The sequence below is a fragment of the Sphaeramia orbicularis genome, chromosome 4 (assembly GCF_902148855.1).
Source record: "Sphaeramia orbicularis chromosome 4, fSphaOr1.1, whole genome shotgun sequence".
Taxonomy (NCBI): domain Eukaryota; kingdom Metazoa; phylum Chordata; class Actinopteri; order Kurtiformes; family Apogonidae; genus Sphaeramia; species Sphaeramia orbicularis.
In genome coordinates this window covers 44,705,927-44,727,503 of record NC_043960.1, presented here as the reverse complement: position 1 = coordinate 44,727,503, position 21,577 = coordinate 44,705,927, and the positions used below count along the sequence as shown (strand labels likewise).

Sequence of the window (21,577 nt, the reverse complement as noted above, 5' to 3'; positions counted from 1 at the left end):
TGTGGGTCATACCAGTAAAATACTATCATAATAACCTGTAAATAATGACAACTTTTAGTGTAAAAACATGAAATTCCATGAAAATATTTACATTTACAAACTATTCTTTTAGAAAAAATGTAAATATCTTGAACAAATATGAACATGAAATACCTCAACAGCAAAAAAAGAGAGAAAAAAGTGCAATTTTAACAACATTCTGACTGTTATTAAATGTTTTGTGTATTTGTAGATCCACTGTGATCTGTAGGTTGTAATGCACATGTGTAAATAATAAACTGAGGCAGAATATTGTTAAAATTGCACTTATTTTTTCGCTGTTGTTATTTTACTGGTCCAGTCCACTTGAGAACATACTGGGCTGTATGTGGCCCCAGAACTACAATGAGTCTGACACCCCTGGTCTAGAAAGTAAGAACCTAAATTCAGACACTAGATTTGGAATAAAGTGTTTGTGTCACGGCCGGTGATTCAGGAGTAAACGCTCAGCCTCCTGCTGCTAAATTAGCCTTATATTAGATGTCTGGAGATACAGACAGAAGGAGGATTTGGAGCAAAAGGAGCTATCACACGCTTGGACCCTAATGACGGTTGATAATCTGGACTTTTATACAAATGAGTGAATTTCCATCGACACTGTCTGAAGGTGAAGTTGTGTACCCACGCTTTCAGTGATGCGTGTTCTCTGGTTTCCATAAAGGTTTTCTTTTGTCAAGGTGGGACATAAAATGCAGGTGCTGACGGTGATCTTAAGCAGAGCCCATGACCACGCTGATGGGAGGTGTGGCCTGGTTGTCTGTGGGCGAGTGCTGATAAAAGGTGTCCGTGTGGTTGACCCGGAGCAAAGGCGGGATGGTGGAAGACCTGATGTGGAGGATCCTGGTGTCGGTTACTTCACAGTCGATCTGCATCATCACCTCAAACTCTTTGTCTCGGATGATGCTCTCTGTGGTAGAAAACAGAGAGGTACATCTTTTAGTTCACAGTGCATTCACAAATACAAGTCACTCCATGCCAGCTTAATCTCAAAATTCTCATAACAGTTGAAACAAAAAAAAAAAATTGTAAAAATTTCTATTGAATCCATAAGACCTTCCAAAATCCTACGGCTCCACTAAAACACTTCAAGTAATAATTAGAAACAAAACATGTTTTCCATTATCCACCAGAAAAAGGTTTATTGGAGAGATTTTCTCGTCTATTTTAGAGTACAGAGATGTTACTTATGGTCAAGTGGCTAATTCAACCCTTAAAGGTGGGGTATGAGATCTTAGAAAAATGGTTCGAACAAGCTGCATTTTGAAAATACTCAATTCAAAAGTCCAAGTCCCTTTCTTCAGACATCCCCCCAAAGCCACGCCTCCAGAGTACTGGCGCGCACAATGCTTGTTCTCGAGGGTTCACAAGCACTGCACAGCATCAATTCGCCCTACTCCAGCGGCCCCGGTGAACTTTCCATCCTAATATAACTAATATAGCCAAGCTCTGGCTCCATTTCCTGTACAAGTGCTCCAAACCTCTGAGAACGCACGATTCATGCACAAAGAGGGGTACGTGCAGAGGGGGGAGGGACAAATGGCAGTTGAGTTTAAAAGACATATCACCGTTAAATCATTTTGATTGGGCGCTCAAAATGATTGGATGGTGTTTTTTCAGTCCTGTCCGTTCCACAGGTGACTACATTTTTTTAATTTTTTGTGTTAGAGCATTTAATTAATTGGTTGTAATCAGGGTGTGAATGGGGATTTTAAGCAATATAGTAAAAAATGCTCCAGGAAAACATCTCGCACTCCCCCTTTACAGTGAACCTGTACTGGTCATGCTTACAGCGTTAATTGTGCTTTGTGCATTACTTATAAGCAAGAGAGGTGCAAATTCAGTAGACAACAAAAAAACAAAAACATAAATGCACCACAATGGACATTTTATTACTTGAATTACGGGCGGGGGCAGAACCTATGGGGAGCAGCCGTTGCCGGCTGAAGGTGATGTACCCTCATTGTTTCCGGGTGACAGAGTGCAAGGAAACAAGCAGCAGTCAGTGAGAGAGATTTAGTGGAAAGCACAAGTTCGCGCTTGTTGTTTGTGCGGCCTTAAGCTTTGCACTCCGCCATTGTCCTAGAGACATGACCCAGCGCTGATGATGTGTCATCTTAGACTGGAGTCTGCTGATTAGACGATGAGTCTGCGTCACTACTGGTGCTGGAACAGCCATTGCTGACCATGCCTGACTGACTCGCACGTACTTGACAAAGGGCTATGATTTAAGTTACCTGATATTAAGTATTATACATGATCTTTAGAAATAGCTAGCAATGAAAATTCACTACAGATACCATTTAAACCATTAGATACAATATATCATTAGGATTCAATACAGGTGAAGGGTAAAGCACATATTACCTGCTGTACCACGAAACTAGTTTGGGTTCTAAGGATATGCTTTTTTTTTTTTTTTTTTTTTTTTAAGATAATAAAGCAGTTTTACTCCAGCCCCCTCCGTAACTATCGGACCTGGAATACTGGTAAACAAATTTATAACCATCACACGGCGCTCAGTCCTGGCTTACTTTACAGAAGCCAAAGATATGTAGTTAGGGAAGTCTGCTTTTAGTTATTTTACCCAACAAACTTGGAATCACCTTCAACAATCCTTTAAGCTATTCTCATTAATACAACTGGGACAGTTTCAAGAGTTAATGGATAATTTTATTGATTTTAATTTTATTGATTTTAATAGCTCTTGTTCTTAATGATTTTTATTTTTTAATGTTTACTGTTAGAACTTGACCTTTTCCCCCCTTATTTTAGCACAACTGTACAACTGTGATAACTATAATATTTGTACTCCTTTACTCCTCATGTTCTGTACTTACCTCATTTGATGCAATTTAATTTTATTTCATTTTATTTCATGCACCTTGGCACCATTAAAAATGAGGGTTTCCATCAATGTGTTTTTTGATGGTTTAAATGAATGAATGAATGAATGAATGGACAAATAAATGTTTATTAAATTTTTGTTATTCTAAGTCTAACCAGTTGCTTATTTTTTTAGTTGAAATTTGTACTGCACATCCAAGAAACCCTAAAGGTAATGTACAACATGTACTCTCAAAAACAGTTGTGATCAAATTAGTTGAACACAACTTTTTTTTTTTTTTTTTAAAGATATATCCAAGGTATATCTGAGACTGTTTATTTCCACACACACCAGTGGGTTATTATAACAACAGATTTGATCAACTCTAAACACAGAGCTCGCCAAATGATAATGATTATTTCATTTTGATCATGATTTTTCTGGCAGGCTTGTTGTCATGTTTCCTATGGGAAGAAGTGATAAGACAGTATTTTGGAGTGCAACATAGGTTTGTTTTATGCAGCTGGGGGCTGAATAAGTACAAATAAGGCGGAGGTTTGGTTACAGATGGTGTCCAGAGGTGAGTCACACACTGGAGTTTTCCTTCATAGAAATAAACAAAACAGCTCTAATCAAGAGCAGGACATGCAAATTTGAGAGAAGAAAAGAAGAAACTCTGGCAGGAGAGTGGGAGAGAGAGCGATTGCTGGTGATGAGTCAGGATCCTGCAGGCTTCTTGTTGAGAAAGAAAGAGGAAACTCAAGCTTGAAAAATAAAAATGGATCAACTTGAAACAGAACGTTGTGCTTGAATAAACTGAGAAGTGCAGTATAGTTTGTGTACAGAACAATGATAAACAAAGGTCAACCTGAGGTCTGACTTACACACAAGTAATTACTCAGGCTTTATCTTGGGAAATTCAAGCATGGAAAAAGATAGTGGACTTGGAACAACTAGTGTGGTTTTAGGGTTCGTGGTGTCCCACAGCCTAACTTTACTCAGCTGGGGGAGAGAACATCCTTTAAAGTGGACACGCTTGTAAAAGTCTCGGCTAGAAAAAGCTTTCAAAAACACAAGGGTTTCTTGTGTATTTACATTAAAAGACACATTCAAACTTGAGGCTTTCTTTGTATAGTGGGGAAAAGAGTCAGGATGGTAACATTCCCCATATGGAGTGCTTAAGTCAAACACACCTCACTCCGTTTTAGTGCACTCTTATATGACCAAGAAATGGAGCTGTAGGCGTCTTTAAAATACCTTAGAGTTCTGCAAGTGGTTTAAAACCTGCAGTATTTTTCCAGACACCTGTGCAACACATCAGCCTCTCTGCTGCTGTGCAGGATTTCCGCGCATGGACAATAACACAAATTAAGTGTATCTGATTTTACAGAGACCGTACGACATCTCCTTCTCCAGCCGGAAGATTCCACGGATGTTCATATCATTAGATGGTTAATGGGTGTAATACAGAGCATGACTTCATCTATTGCGCTGCTTCCTCTTTTGCACCTGCAGCTGAACTGGGACTTCTCAAATAATGTCCTTGGTTCAGCAGCAGACATCTCTGGAAGTCATCTCCTTGGTCAAGTTTGTATCATTTGTCACGCTATGTCTTACTAATATTGGGTTTCAGCCTCTAGTTGGCCTGGAAAAAGTCATTTTAGTCCATTGTCACATAGCCTGTAGAGATCACACCTGAATCTCAATGAAAAATGTGTATCAGGCAACAGTAAGTATAAGCTTTCACATGTAACAGAGTCAAGATAATAAGCGCACATGTTGAAAATATCACTAGACATATTTACAGCCTTCATAAATTCAACACATTTTCCAACGATAAGTCTACAAAAAAAGCGTATACTTGATTTTTAATTATTAGAAAACCTGCTGTGTTTACATCTATGTTTACTTCCTGGCAGCCTGCTTCTTTCCTCTCTTTGTTCTCTGTCACTGTTTCTGTCCTGAACTGCTGATCAGTGGAATAACTGGAAACCATTCTTGCATGTGCATACAATATGTGTCCCCATGTGCAACATATAAATCATCTATATATATTCATTTTTTTTTTTATTGTGAGACTTTACTGTCCTGTTATCTATGAAGAGACTACCATTTTAGCCACACTAATTTTAATTAACAATAATTCAAGAACTCACATTAGATTCTGTGCTTTATTTACATCCATCTCTCACATTATTACCATTCTCTAAACTGGACTTTACAGCCACTGGCCTGAACAGTAGAACAGGACACACACCGGCTCCAGTTTTGAAACAGACGCTCTTTGAAGATGTTGCCAGAGCCGTCGTCCCACTCTGCATGGTCTCCCTTTTACTGGTGCCATCTGGAGATGTTCCAGAAAGCTGCAGCGACACACTGAGTCAGTGTGTGTGCTGATAACCCCCGCCCGCACCCACTCCAACGTCTGGCAACAGCACATTTGAGGAAACCAGAGAGTGCATCTCAAGAGGACACCGGCTGCCAGACTGGCACAAGCTCTGAGGACACGTTCATGGGGGAGGCTTTTTTTGACATCAGAAAGGAAGCAATTCATGTGCAATTACTGTATAATCAGAAAATTGCGATGCACACTTGAGGTCAATAAAATGAAATGAGGCACCAATAGGATTTCAATTAGGGAAGTCAAGCATCCTCATAACCTACTGACTTTCCACTGGAAGTTTGCTTCATTTAAAAAAAAAGAAACTAGCTATTTTTATTTAAAGGTTAATTTTAGGGCATAGAGAGCTGAAGTCAAGCCCCTTCCCCTGTGCCCCATGGGATGTAGCTTTAGAAAAACTATGAACAGCAGTCAATGGGAAAATACATTTTTTTTAATCCTGTTTGAACTGTGCAACTATTTCAATGATGCTGATAAATTTAAAAGGTATTTTTAGAAGCCAAGAAAGTCTCCATTTATGGCAAAGATAATAAAGAAACATTCAGTTTGATGTTAAACGGCTGAATGAACTGCATCTCTCGTCGCACACGATGCACGTCACCAACAGCAAATCGACTGTTACCTTGGCAATTTTTCTCAATCTTTGAGAGCGAGATGAAAAAAATATTAAAAGAGGGGAAAATCTGGTCATGTTGAAGCTGCTGAGATATCTTCAGCGACTGTACAGATCATGAAAGGACAGCCCCTCTGTGACATCCAGGTGTGTAGTTTTTATATTTACATAGTTTTACAGCCTAGTTCAACAGTTCTGCCACAAACAATGACTTTCTTGATGTGTAAAATTATTATCATTAACATCATATAAGTAAATGATGCATAATTCAAAGGGGATCAAAAAGTTCTATTTTTGTTTCTCTCATCATTGACTGCATTACAATTATTATTATCATTATTATTATTATTATTATTATTATTATTATTATTATTATTATTATTATTATTGTTAAGTAAGGTCAAATGGGGCACAACTGGAAGAGATGGGACTTTTCCTTTCTATTCCTAATGACTGGGACATTGTGAAATGACTTATTTCACAGGAAATACAAATAAACTTAAGTACCCAACAAGACCTGAAGTTTTGGAGATACTCTGACCCAGTCATCGTCAGAATTTCTCTCTTGTCAAAATCACTCAGATCATTACATTGCACATTTTACTACTTCCAACAAATCAACATCAGTGACTACATGTTCACTTGCTGCCTAATATGTCCCACCCATTGAAAGGTTCCATCATAATGAGACAATCAACTTTATTACCACTTCATCTGTCAGTGGTCATAATGTTGTGGCTGATTAGTGTATTTACTGTATTTAGATATAACTATATAATGTCACAGTAGCTAAGAAGTTCCATTTAAAGACCAAAGTCACAAAGCAACAGTAAAAATTTGGGTGATAGGGAATTGTTTTTGCAGGGATGGAAAGGGTTAATCTCCTGAGTTGGTCAGAGTGCTCTGGTCGAGATGTTCTGTTTAGTTTAGAGAAGAAGGAAAATGTGGCCCCTGATGTCTTGAGTGGTGTGAGGCTCTACCTTGAACCCCCTGGTGAAAGCTGCCTCTTACTTGTAGCTGCAGCGTGCATGAAGTAAAAATAGACTGCAGTGTGTCCTCGACACATATTCCACCTATAAGTGATGTAATTTCTAAAACATTCCTCTCCTCCAAAACATGTCGCTTCCACTTGATTGAGCTACTTTCAAACCCAGAGGATCATTAAATAAACACACCCTTCAGCCCTTATAAGGAGACACTGCTCAGCCAGATAGGTTTTTTGGGGAGAATGAATAGGGTCAAGGTCGACTAGCTTCAACAGAACCCCTGAACCGTGGACATGCAGCGAGACGGAGCAGATGACGGCTCACATCAAAGTCTCTATCCTCAACATTCGGTTATTGACCAAGACAGACCGAGTGATCACTCCAGATTAGCAGAGTCTATCCATCTCCTCCAGATGAAAACCATTTAGTGACTGGAGAAGGAAGGCATTCCTCAAGCAGACCAGCAGAGAGCTGGAAAAAATTATTCTCTGCTGTGGAGCAATCATGTTCCAGAAAGAGGACAGTGCTCCGGCTTTACTGCTGAGATCAATGTGAGCGTTTGCACTTAATCACTTTAAAGTTTCAAGCAAAGATAACATAAATCTAAACATGGACACTGTCATCTGTGTGACACATGGGCTTTAAATGAAAAAATAAATAAATAAAGGAGTGAGGGCCATGTGGGTGTCTTGCTACTAGAGAATCAGCACCATCACTTGTTAGGAAGGGAAGCCCATTTTCTCTGTCAGCCCCTGTTGGCTTTGTTTTTAACTGTGGTTCTTGCTGACAGGTTAAAGACAAATACCCAGAGAAGCAGTTGTATCATCTGAATCTGAAGCTGCTGTACATACATCTCATGCATCTGTGCTAACACAAAACTGCTGTGAGTTCTCTCTTGAAAAGACATCACACCAGGATCTGAATCAAGCCAGGAAGGACCTCGGGGATGACTACTGAAAAACACCACGTTTTAGTTTGTGACCAACTACAGGCATCCATGACAGATCAAACACATGAGGTCCTCTTTCTTGAGCTAACAAGAATCTTTCCAGACCTGATATCTCTCCCTGAATACCACCTTTGTTTGGCCATTTCAACAATTGACTCAGAAAGGAGGTCTTGGATTTCACTATTTACTGCTATTTCAATGGGCCATCTGACCAGCGCAGCCCTTAAAATTCCTCCGTGACACCAACCAAGAACAATGTTTACCTTCATCAATCTTCATCACCCCCTCCCAAAAAAGAAAGAAAAAGAAAGAAAAGAAATGTGAAAAAAGAAAAACTTTATTTCCCTATTGCCATGTCTTCCCTGCTGAGTAAGAGGCTCATATTCCTCTGACTCACTCCTCTCAGTTTTAGCTCTCTAATCAAATTTGCAGCTGGTTCTTTGCCACAACATGGAGATAAAGGGAGAGGAGGATTTCATCTCGAAATGTCACTTAAACATCCAACAACAACAGGCCGCCTTCCTAATTGTTCACACCATACTACGAAGGGTTGTGAAAATGAAGCCACCTGATACTAGCTACAGTATTTGACCATAAAAAACCTATTTCCACTAAAACCTCCAATGACCTGACTCTGAAATACTGTACCAATAATCCTTAAGATCTAATCACTATGGAGAAACGTTTCAGTGAGCTCATGGAAATCAGGAACATCTGGACACTTCAATGATTCAGAGAAAACAATTTGGCAACAAGTGCGCTGATGGAAGGTTTTTGCCGTTCACATCTATTTCATGTATAACTGGGGTGAAGTGCTTTGTTTTCAAGGCCAATTGGTCAAATAAATGGGTGATTGCTTCTCAAATGGGCTGATGAAAACCACCCCCCCACAACACTTCACAACCAAGTGCGCTCTGATGGTCACCCACATTGTGGGGCCGCGGCCGCCAACAAACATAAACAAAAGGAATCAGATTATGTAATATATCCCACTCCCTGCCCAGACCCTGTTCTTCTAACTAAGATTCATTGTATTAGTCAGATCAGTTTTATTGAAGGTATGGTACAAACGCAAAAGTCTTTCACTTGTATTTCACTTCATTTATACAAAAGTGTTGTTTTAGTGCAGTACATAAGAACAAAACCATACCAGTTATGGACTGTAACTAAGTACTTTTACTTAAAGACTGTACTTAAGTGCAAATTTAAGGCACATGTACTTTTATACTTTATACTTCTCAACAATATTTTAGGAGCAAATACTGCACTTTTTACAGCACTACATTTGTCTGACAATTTTTATTACTTTTCAGACTAGTTTTTCATCACCTTCATGTAACTATAAATTTATCTGAAACATAGACTTTTCAATGGTATTTTCTTCCAGCGATTATGCTAACAGCGTACGATGATCTTCCAGAATGATGCATTGCTGTGGATTAAACTACAGCATAGAAGTAGTTCAAATGAGGTCAACCTTAAATAACTATGGCAATAACATACAACGTACAGATTAAAGAAGAACACCATATATAATGGTACGACACTAGAGTGAACATTTCACTGCAGTTAAGAAGGGATTTTAACTTTCATACTTTAAGTACCTTTTGCTGATATTACTTACATACTTCTGCGTGGATAAAGATTTAAATGGACATCTTTTACTTGTAGTGAAGTATTTTTGCAGTTCTTTTACTTGCCTAAAAATTCCAAACACTTCTTTCACCAGTAAAAATATGCCATGTAGCTGTTAGTTACCAATCTAAGCTATTTATTTTAGACTTGTATATGTGTGTGATTCAATCTGTAGTTTAACTCAAGGATCTAAAGAAACAGCACAAGCATTGTCTACTAATGAAACAGCAGGGAAACTATTTGGTAAAGATGAGCTTTAAGCCAGCAGCACCAACTTCAGCTCCAACAAGTTGTATTTTTTAAAATCTAATTACAAACAAACTTGAAGAAAAGTTACCTCAGTGAGAAGTAAACATGCTCTAATTTTTGTGGAAGTCTCTTAAAGCTCATGTAATGCATTCTTGTAGAGACACGTGTTTCTGAATCTGCTCCCAACTCCCCCTTCATCTGCTTCACGGTGCTGAGTGACCAAAACTTGCCAAATATTGTCTGTGCTTCAGTTCTTACCATTTATGTTCATAGCTGGCAACAGCACAGACACCTTGGGTCGACTTCCTTTGTTGTGGTTGGTTGCAGGAAGCAGGAGATGGTCCTGAGAAAAAAAGAGAAGAAGGTCACCAAGAGGAAAATATTACTCATTAAGAAGAATTTTGCTTGCTGTTTACAAAGATTTGCATGAGAGGTTAAATGACTGACCACAAGATGCACTCACAGACACCGTTAAGGTTATCAGTGATGCAGGAGTCATCTTGGGAGGTTAAAACATCCTCGCACAAGGCAATAATTTCAATGCAAGTCTCTCTTGAAAGAAAAAAATCCTTCAAATTTTACAGCTGTTACGCCCTGCTATGCCTATTCATCAGACAAAAATCACCAGCATAATACATCTGTTAGTGTAGTAATTAAAAACAGTTCTTGAATAACTCAGTAAGAAATGAACGGAAAGGTTTTAATTTGGAAACATTCTCTGAAAACGAAGATGCAGTGGCAAGGAATACTAATGTATAAAAACACATGTGACCCATGCACATAATAATGAAGGTCATTAAAATGATTTATTGACAGCTACATTTATTTATTTCAACATGAATTAAGCATCTAAAAACTGGTAATCCACAAAAAAAGGAAAAACAAACAACTATGGCATACTGACTACCAATGACTGAATAAAAACTGGTTAGCTCTTTCACACTTGGGCTGCAACACAGCTGGGGTAAAATGAAAAATGAGGAATGTTAATGTGATGACAGGTGGGAGGTTTGAGAAGAGGGACTACAGGAAAAAAAAAAGACAAGAAAGACAAATCTACAGCAGAAACCTTATGGGACATAAGGACATCGTGACCTGTAGAAATGAGGGAAAGGGGATGTATAGAAAGAAAAAGACCACAAAATGCAAAATGTGAACCATTGTATCTTGTAGTGATGAGTAAACCTATAAACCAACTGGTGTCCGAAAAAGACCACAAGGCTTTGAATAATCTCACATCTTTAAATGAAAGTGGATTTTGCTTCAAAATAAGGTTTTACAAATGGTTTACAATTAGGTTGAAAATTAAAAGTGACCTCTAATGAAGTTAGAATTTTCAATTATAGACGCAGCTAATTGTTTGGTAAGGTCAATGCTGTTTAATCTGCAGTGGCTGAAAAATCCTTGGCTGATACCAATATTTTACATTACATTTTGGCTGATAGCTGATGCAGATACCTATGTTTTTGTAGCTATTTATCCCCTCCTTAACCCATAAAGACCCACTGCTACTTTTGTGTCAGTTTCCAAATTATTTTTTCTTGCTATTTAACCTTTCCTAAGTGATTTATCACCATTTATTATAATATAATCCTCTGTATTATGCATTTTTTCAGTGTAAATCAGGTATTTTCCTATATTTAAATTACTGATCATGTAGATGTTCATAATAACTTAGATAACAGTTGAGGGTTATTATATTAAAAACAGAGAAAACTGAAGAAAAAATAAGATTCTAGTAAAATCTATCCTTGACTGGAGAAAAAAAAAGTGTCTCCATCTACCGTCATTGATCAACCTCCATGAGTTTTACTGGTGAATCAATGTTGTAGAAAATGAAGGTGTTTCCGTGTTCATTACGGAGCCTCTGAACATCCAAATGGGTCATATCTGATGACCATGAAAAGATGACAAACTGTATTTTACAACAATTATTGACATGTATTAATTAGATTAATAGATCAACAGGTATTAAACAGTTTAGATCAGTAGATGGTTTTGGGCACTGGTGGATACTTGGGTCTTTCTGGGTTAAACTAGAATCTTCATTATAAACATAAAAATGGTTACTATTTTAATGAATTATTGAATGAACACATTCAAACATATGCACCTATTAGAAACCCTTTAATATAAAAGATAAATATTTACCACTTCTATAAGTGAAAACACATCTTATATATACACTGATATCGGCTGATATCAACAAATATCGGCCAATTCCAATTTCCAACTGATATAGTCAGAACGTCAGGCCATTTACTGATGAGTTACTACTCTTTATAACCTGCAATGGGAACCTTATTGTAAAATACATCATAATTTATCAGTGTGTTACTGCTACCATTTAAGATGCAATCAAGCTCAACAGGTGTCGGTAACACACCTGTCAGGTAGTCATCTTTTTAAACACTAAACTTTTATGCTTTCTTTACTGATCCAGTTTGTATGTAAGTGTACAGTAGTAAGAAATAACCATGAGCCTTGTTACAGTATTCACAGTCACTGCTTATGCCTCATAAAGAGTAAAAGTCCCATGTTTAGCATTGACCACAGACTGTATCTAACATATAAAACATTGCTAATGCAAGTTAGGGAAATACAACACTGTTGCTAAACTCATCATGTCACTAAAATTACATCCATTTTAAATAAAACACTCAAATAGGTCTAAATATAATTGAGTATTATTATTATAAAACCAATTTAACTCTTTAAAACCTGACGTGTCATTGCTGACACACCCTGAGCATATGCAGTTTGGATGGCTGTAACTCACTGTTTGTGCAATTGGAAAATTCCAACGGTTTCTGAAACTTGAGACATTACCCTTCATAGGTTTTATTGGGTCATTACGGTAATGTCACTCGTGCCTGTACTAGAAGATGGAGAAAAATCTGTTTCAGTAGTATTATAACATGCAGTAAATTTTAAGTGTTTGCTAGATTTTGAAAGATCTGGAAAAAAAAAAGTGCTCTGGAAAAATGGGCAAAAGGACTCACAGCACATTTTCTAACCTTTTAGTTAGTCAAAATAAGAAAAGAAGCCCAGGCGGACCATTTTAGGCTTAGGGTTTAAAGGGTTAACAGCTTACACGTGGTTTCAAAATGCCAATTTATCTACCATGCTAATAGATTACACACTAGTGGCACAATTTACTTAGTTTAACACAATATCTATAATTTCTTTTCGCTGGAGATTCGAACTTCTTGCATTACTGGCTAACTGAAGTTACAAAGAAGTAATGAACAGAGCAGAGTAATAGAAAAAAAATGTCATAGCTTGCCTGTCTTCATCAATAATGCTGCTTGACAATATTACTCCTAAATGACATAAAGTGGTTTCTGTGATATATGATTACAGGCATTGTAGGGCATTATGGGTAAACTGTGAGCCACCTGAGGGAGTATTAAATGCTAAAAAAGTGATGCCTGGTCTTGACTGTGTTTGGAGAGTGGCAAAGAAAACACCAATCCCATTACTGCTTATCATCAGGGGACTGGTGATCCTGTGACGCTGACATAACATCTGCAGCTGCCATGACAACAGGTGAAATTTCCTTGAACATTACTGGATATGGTAGGGACTGAAAGCAGCCAGTGTTTCCACCACCTCTCCTTAATGCACTCACAGAAAGCCACAGGTGGTAAAAAAACAACAAGAAGTGAAGCGAGACCCCTATGTGACAGTAGAGTAAGAACAGGGCAGAATTTGGTCGTGTTGAGATTTATGTTTTCCATCGCCTCACCACATTTCACACTTTAACAAAACCTTGGGCGGTGATGTATCCGTCAAGGCCTTAAACCTTGACCTAAGCGTGACCATCTCAGAGCGTGTAACAGAGTGACCTCAACAGTTGGACAGGGCAAAAACAGGCCATGATGAACACTAAAAAGTATTCAGCCTAGAGGGACAAAACTCAGCTTTGGTAGTGGTTGGCTTTAGAATCCAAACAAATTCCAAATTTAATCCAGAGCTTTAGATGTCTTGTAATAACATCATACTGACTGGAATAAAAAAAAAATACACATGACCACTTTTGTTAACACCCTGAAACCCAGGAAACAAAATACAGGCAAATAAACTGACAGAGGAAACACTAATAAAGGTCTATAAGAATTAAAGAGGCCACACTGAATAACAAATGCATCTGCCAACGTCCTAGAGTGGGCTCACATCTTACAGTGTTGGCTGTCTTTACCTATCAATAATGCACCTTTAATTACACTAATCTTTAACTCAGGAAGAGTCCATTGTAATACACTTAAACACTACTCAGTATGTTTTTTTTAAAGAATTACCCTGGAAGATAATTTCAGTGTTTCTGAGATTTTTTACATACAAAATTGCAAAGCTTTTCCACATCTTTTCAAGGACTAATAGAATTCCAGTGGCCATTCACAACCCTTTAGTGAATGAAGAAACCTTTTTCATTCTCTAATTGTTGGTTATTTTAATTTTGACTTCAATTACAGACATATCTTTACAGGTAGAATAATAAAGAATAAAAACTAAGGTCAGAGTTAATAGACAGATTAACATCCATTATAAATTAAACAGGGCTTTTAAGAAAAATCCTTGCTCCACAGGATGTGGTATAACAGTTCAAACATGAAACAGACAGAATGCATAGTGTGATGCTAACATTCCACTGTCATTGTTTACACACCAGGTCCAGGGTTTTCCATTTTTATAAGACTGAGGTGCAGCACCTCACCCGAAAACAGAAAAAGATTTATCTCCAACTCTGGAGAAAAAATACGCTATGTGGACTAACTAAAGTACAGCTACCATATTTCTTGTAATAAAAACCAGGAGTCAATTAAATGCCAGTGTCTGATAATAGCCAGGGTTGAGGTAGACATTTACAGACAGGTAAAAAAAATAACATGGATAAACGTTTAGTGGCTGTCTACTTCTACAAGGTTCGTTTCATAAATTCAATGGGGTAATTCTCAACACTTTATGGTTTACCCATCTGAGTTTCAGCCACTGCAGGTGTGTGTCTTCCTTTTTCATTTGGCCTGTCATTTGTAGAAACTTACAAATGCAATAGGAAGACGATGTTTACAAAAAAGCTGTGAAGCAATGAATGGTTTCTATTCACTGCAACACCAGAGGGCTTTTATTTTACAATGGTTAAGGAATTGTTGCATTTTTAGAAAAGCACAATTCAAAACAAGGTTTCATCGCAAATAAGATAGTGTTTACTTATTAAACAGAGAAATATAGCATAAAGGTCTGAGTCTTATACAAAACTCTTTCAAATAATGGAATGGTACCTCCTGTAGCTAAGAAAAAAAGAAAGGCTCTGGACCAGTGGTGGCTGCTCATCTTTCAGAGAGGGGAAGCTAATTGCTGGCTTACATCAAAATTTTTAAAAAAGTCGAGTTATTTAAACATAAATTCGGCCCTCCGTTCCTTTTTAAGAAAATGGTCAGTGACCTTATCGTACCCAGTAAACAAGAAAAGGTTGAAATTATGTTAAATTGAAACAAGGAAGTACAATGAGTGTGTTTTATTTACAGTGCAAGAAATGAACAAGTAATTTCGTAGTGGTTTCTCTCTTGATTTCACAAGCAGAATGCGTGACGGTATTAAACTGAACTCTGTCAAGTGAAGGAGTAGATCTCAAGATAGCTGTCAATCAAATGGGATTCAGCCTTTCGACTGATCCTCCAATCAGCATGTGGAAGCCCAGCGTCCAGCCCAGCCGAGGTCCACCCACAGCTCCATTCACCCCCAGAGACACTGAGCGTCCGGGGGCGGGACAACATCGTGGCATTTATCCAATTACCATCCAGTTTTGAGGCAATGAAAAAAACTGTTCCATGAAGTCCCATTGAAGTGCATGGATGCCGAGCGTTTACGGGCAAATGCACTGACCATAGATCGTATGAGAAAACAGTGCAACAGGAATGTATGAGAAGTGATGTTGAGTGAGATGAACGTGTTCTAACACGTTTGTAGTCAATGAAATGTCAACACAACTGTACATATTTAACCATTTAATTTTCGTAATTTTAGGGGAAGCCGAGCTTCCCTTGCAGTCTTTGAGAAATCGCCTCTGCCCTGGACACTATTTGAATGCAGTATTTTCTAAAATGGTAAAACAGATTATCTAAAATTATACCAAAACTCACCTACTGACAAGAGTAAAATTCAACCCAACACCCAAATAAACACTTCAGAAATCTAATGGAATTTAATAATATCCCCTGTGTTCTTGCCTGTTCAGTAAATTTCATTGCAGACAAAATTATTCCATGATTTTTCCAAAACGGAAATGATTTTCCTCAAATTCATTCATTTTCCAAATTTTGCTATTTCTTCTATGTTAACAGCAATAAAACCTCAGTAGTGTTTTAAAGTCAAAATTCTTTCACTTTGGAACCACTGATAGACCCTCAATGCTATTCTGCACACACACAAATCTGAAGGACAGCCAGCTGACCTGTGCAGGCCTTAATCTCCCATACACCATCGTTACTATTGTCCCTGTTGTCACCATGCCAACTGTGAGGCGGTCTTTTGTCACTTGCTTGGTGACGAAGGGTCTTGCTCTTTGACCACATGCATCACAAACTCCCGCCCCGCTGAGTAATCCTGAGGATTTAAGAGCTTAACACCACCAAGAGTATGTAGAAGTGCTAAGGGCGATACGAAATACGCACCAACTTAGTCCATTTTTTCTGAAGGAACACATTATCGTGTCAGAGGACAGCGACAGTAGCGTTGAGTTTTTCGGACTATTTCTTAGGTGATTTAGTTATTTAGTTAGTTGGTTTTTCTAACACATACCGCAATGTGTAGAGCTCTAGAGATCATAGCCCTTCCCTCAGCAGATGAGACGATGGAAAGTGGGGCTTTACCAATATTTTTTTGGAAAGAAAGTTCAGACCTAAAAGAAACAGTCCCAAAGAACAACCACTAAAAAAAACTGATGTCCAGGATGAATTCTATCAAGAAGGCAAATTAAAAACAGGCTCAGTGTCTCCAGAAGTCCAATGCTAAAAGAATAAAGCTCAAGAAGATTAACTATGACATATGGTCATGCTCAGATTTTTAAACATGGTCTTGATGATTCCAAATGGGCCAAGAAAACTGCACTGGAAAGTCGGGGGCTACACCCTTAGGCGTGTGCTTATTGTCCCTGCCCCCACCCTTCCATTTTCCATTTTAATCAAACTTCCCTGCTGTGAAACAGACTATTACACATCATTTATGAATCAGAAGTTACTTTTTCAGTAATTCATACTTAATGGGCAATTTGGAAAAGGGGATCACAGACATAAATGAAATATGATCAATGCTGAGCTGTAAAACTTCCATTGAAATTTGTTCTAGTTTTATTTTATTTTTGTCGGCACCCTGTCAGAATGTGTATATGAGCAGTGAGCAGTCTTTGTTGTGAAAATCAGTGTCAAACACCAGAAAGGGTGATCCTTACCCTACGGAAAGACACCACGTAGAAAGTGTCTCCACGACGATGGATCTCATCAAAAAAGTCACTGGAGGTATGAGGAGGTGCGTAGTACACCTGCAGCTCACTGCCTGGATTCCTGTTGGAAGGCAAGAAAAAAAATGAAAAGATATTTGGAACCAGTTCACTTAAAAATTAAACTAAAATTAATATGAAACCCCATTTTCCAGAGAATTTCCAACAATTTGATTAGACTGTACATACATGTATGTATATATGTAATAATTTTTACAAAAAGACCAGAAAAATCCAATTTAAGAATAACAGTAAAAAAAATATTATAATAATAATACAATACCAAAAAAAGTCTTTCTTTACCCTGGTGTCAAAATAAGATAATCAAGTCATCACAATATGATAAAACTCATCAGAGACTTGATGAAAATGGACTTGAAGTTGTATCTCAGTTGTTTCCCAGCTCACTGTCACAGTTCAGTGCTGTCAGACACAATAGGGGCTCAAAGGTTTGGAAGACTCGGCTGCTGCGGCCACGTCAGCATGAAATGTTTCTTAACAAAATGTACACAATGGGGAGGCCACCAACTACACAAAACCAAAATACAATTTTGTGACAAACAAACACCCCCTGTGGGACCTGATTACAAAACGTCGTCCTTCATATCAGAATTGTCTGTGTGTTTTCCATTTTCATTTTGACCAACCTGCGGCCCTGCAAATGTTAACTGGTGAAAATGGATATTTTTTCTTTTGTCCTGTAGATTTGGAGTTTTTATAGCCACACTAGCAACTGGGAAAACATTGTAGGTGGCCAAAAAACTATTGATTCCATCTGTCTGATCTAAGCTACAGGGTGCAGTCCAACAGAAAAAAGGTCCTTATTTATTACCAGGTCATGCTTTAAAATTGATTGTGCCATAAATAAATCACTTCATAAAAAGTCATAAAAGGGCATAAGGGGAAAAATCCAAAGAAATGTTACCTCTATACCAGTTCTATTTAAAGGCCCCCTTTGGGCCAATATAGCTCCAGAACAATACAACAAACCCTTATGTTATATCAACAACTGCTTTGTGTAATGGAGTTACAACTATACACTCATATAACTGCAATAATCTGCACTTTAAACAGATCAGACACATCTGTCAGAAAAAACAGTCTACAGCTCTGTAGGTTACAGCACAAAGTTTAGGTTTAGGTTTATTTTAATGGAGCCCAGAGAAAAGCAAACAGCTACAGTATTTTCTTATGACTATCTACAGGTTTTGTTAAGTAACAGCTAACCAGTGTCAGTACAAGTCTGTAAATGCACAGTGGGTTTCTACCTGTGTAATGAAGAGCCTTTTGCACATAATGCTAAACATTACAAATTAGGTTCCTTTGTGATATTGGGTTTGAAAAAGTTGTGGTTTTGCTGGATATGTATTATGTAATAATTCTGTGAACGAACTGAGATTCTAGTGTAATGACACACCCAAATTAACAAGATAATGTTAGATACTAGCTGCTAGCTAACAATGAAAATAGCCAACAATCTGCAAATGTAGATAAATGTTAAGTTTTAGGTTATATGTAACTGACTTAATAGTGTGTTATAAAAGTATATTTGTGGTTTTCTAACAAATAACTAGATAGCTATCTAACTAGCTAACCTGTTGTAGCCCAATGATGGTGTTGCTAATAATGCATTCAGTATAAGAAAAGTTCTAAACTGCAGAATGAGCCGCAGAGGTTTTTGTTGATGTATAATGACACTCAACTTTGGAAAATTTGACTTGAAAATGAAAAATACTATGATTTCAGAGATTTTAAAAAGGCAAAAGGGCTAGTTGTTTTAAATTCTTTTTATATCTCTACATATATAACAACAAATGAATTCATATTTAAATATTATGAAGAAAAAAAAAAGGAACTGTTTACACGTGTGAATCTGACGGTGACATTATAAAATGCCTTTACTTACTTTTCCTCAGTAGTTTTTGTGTAATGGACTGTCACAATCTGGGAACTGTCAGCCTCTATATTTGTTGTTTTCTGTAGGGAATAAAAAAAATAGATAAATTATTTGTTCTTCACCATTTATAGTCAAACCAACTGAGTTGTTAGGAAGTGTACAATAAGGTGTTGGCAGCACTGCGTTAACAGATAAATACAGATTTTTCTTCAATACATTAAAATTGATCAGATCCCAATGTTTTTTTCCCCCACATAATTCATTCATGATTTAGTTATTTTTTGATACAAACTGATTTCTTCAGTTCACAGTGTGAGGAAATGACAATCTGTCAAAGCCTGTTATAAAGAAATGTGATAAAAGATGTTATTTCATCCTTCATGATAAAATACTGCAATGGGTATGTGGACTACAAAAAAGCCTAATAAAGGAAGAGAATAAACACATGTACATTTCTATTTGTAGTAAAAAGAGCAATGAGCATATGCCAAGTACACAGCTCCATAGTGGACTGGACTTACAGTGACAGACTGAAAAAAATGATGGAAAAAAAGAGCAGAGGGCACTAATCCTACAGCTCCCCTCCAAGTGTTTACTTTCTCAGGGCTGCCGGATTAAACTCAGCCCAATAAAGAGAAACGAGAGGCAGAAAAGGGGAAGGTGTGAGTAGAGGTGAAACAGTGGTGAAAGAGAGGTTGTGGTTTGCCCATTTTTTTTAACACTGAATGTCTGACAGGTTTGTGTAATGACCTACAATACAAATGAAAACAGTTTCATCGTTATTGCCAGGACTGAATATTGAGTGTATTTTCACAGTTTTCCAAAACACACTGCTGGGACTTACCAGAATGGTCCTGGTGGGTTTGTGATTGCTGTTACTCATGCGCCTGGATTTGGTCTGCTGCACTTCATGACGGTGGACCCAACCCCTCAACGCATGGGCCAACCTGCCAATCAACGTTGGCACTTATTAAGACTGTTTTTTCACATTTTAGATTGAATTTGAGAGGGAGAAAACACAGTCAATAAGCCAACTCACTCAATGCACTTGGTCCTGTTAACAGGAGGCTGGCAGGGGGGAGGTGGTCTAAGAATGACATGATCCTTCACCACCATCAAGGCTTTGTCCTCAGAGCTACAACACAGAAGAAAAAAAAGACAGAGGATGTTACACAACAAAAAACACTTACCCTGGCTCTTGCTCTAAAATGTATATTAGATCTAAAAAAAGAAAAATCTGATAAAAATATCTTCCACACGCTGAAAAAATGCTTTGAATGTTAAAAGCAGCCAAAGTGGCGCTTTGCCCTCTGCAGGTTTAAAACACTCAAAGCCAAGAAGCCAAATTGTTTTGAAGAATAAATGAGCATAGCTTCAATGTAGACACGTAACATGTTAAAATTTATTGATCACTATTGAGTTTTATTGATATTTGACATGTGTAAAACAGCAGAGCTTCAGTCACTCATATGAATGAAAATGTTGACTGGAGGGAAAGGGGCACAGTCCTCCTGCTGCCATTAATCCTGCACATAATTATCATAAACATACTGCAGGGAACACTGCACACCACCCAGTAGGTTACATCAAGTCTAATTTGGGAGACGAAGAGATGAAAACACCAGCCCGAAAGTCTGTGTTGTTACCAGAAAGAGAGCTGACATGCATTATGGATTACAGCCACGCTGCATTGCATGACTTGACTTCCCTCCTCAGATGATACAGTGACTTAAATAACACAGTTATACCTCTCTGAGACTCAATGATTATTTTGCATGAGGTGCTGATGTTGGCTATCCGCAGTTCGTGCCCACCTCGGGCGGGTTGTTACCAAAACGTCTGCCACCTGACGTAATCCCTCCCCTGGGGCTCCCTGATCTGAGACAACACACTGACTACGCCTCACGTTCCAGTCTCTAATGCTCTGGAAATGGTTCTGCGAGACAACATGTCAAACCAGAGAGGCCTGATCATAAGTCTAACTGAGGGGCCATATTAACCTTCCACCACACACACCTTCCTTTTCAGGGGGGACCCCGATATTATGTTGCATTTCTCCCCCGACATCCTCCTCTGTGCTGCATTTGGGGCTGGCACCCCTTTTGTAAAGGCTAATGTGTTCCTTCCTGTCTGCACTGCTTAAATGCTGCCGGGAAACCTGAGATGAATGGTTTGCATTAACATGCGACGCACCCTACGCATAGATCTGACACAACACAGGCAGGCGATGCCATGGAGACGTGCTGACCACCTTGCAAAACATCATTTCCATTGGGGCGCAGGTAATGTACCAAACAAGAATGTTATTTGGGCAATTTACAGATGTGACCTCTGCTATATTTAAAAATAGTAAGTTAAACATATAACCCTTTAGAAAAATAAACTGTTACTAGCGATGTAAAAGCTAGATGTCAAACAAGGCCTGACCCCAATTTCCCGCCTTGTTACTCAAGGCACAACTGCTGGCCAACTAGCCAGGGGCCTGG

The 21,577-nt window shown here is 38.1% G+C and overlaps 1 protein-coding gene across 1 annotated transcript in view; it reads right to left on the bottom strand.

The window, feature by feature from the left end:
- Window positions 1-316: 316 nt before the first annotated feature.
- atf6 (activating transcription factor 6) overlaps window positions 317-21,577 on the bottom strand; it is a 43,657-nt gene continuing 22,396 nt past the window's right edge. Inside the window, exons 11-16 of the mRNA XM_030132830.1 lie at window positions 20,131-20,226; window positions 19,936-20,038; window positions 19,101-19,171; window positions 17,147-17,258; window positions 9,955-10,039; window positions 317-946 (exon numbers count right to left, since the gene is read on the bottom strand). Coding sequence (XP_029988690.1) covers window positions 750-946; window positions 9,955-10,039; window positions 17,147-17,258; window positions 19,101-19,171; window positions 19,936-20,038; window positions 20,131-20,226 — 664 coding nt within the window. The 3' untranslated portion in view covers window positions 317-749. The remainder of the gene's footprint in view (window positions 947-9,954; window positions 10,040-17,146; window positions 17,259-19,100; window positions 19,172-19,935; window positions 20,039-20,130; window positions 20,227-21,577) is intronic.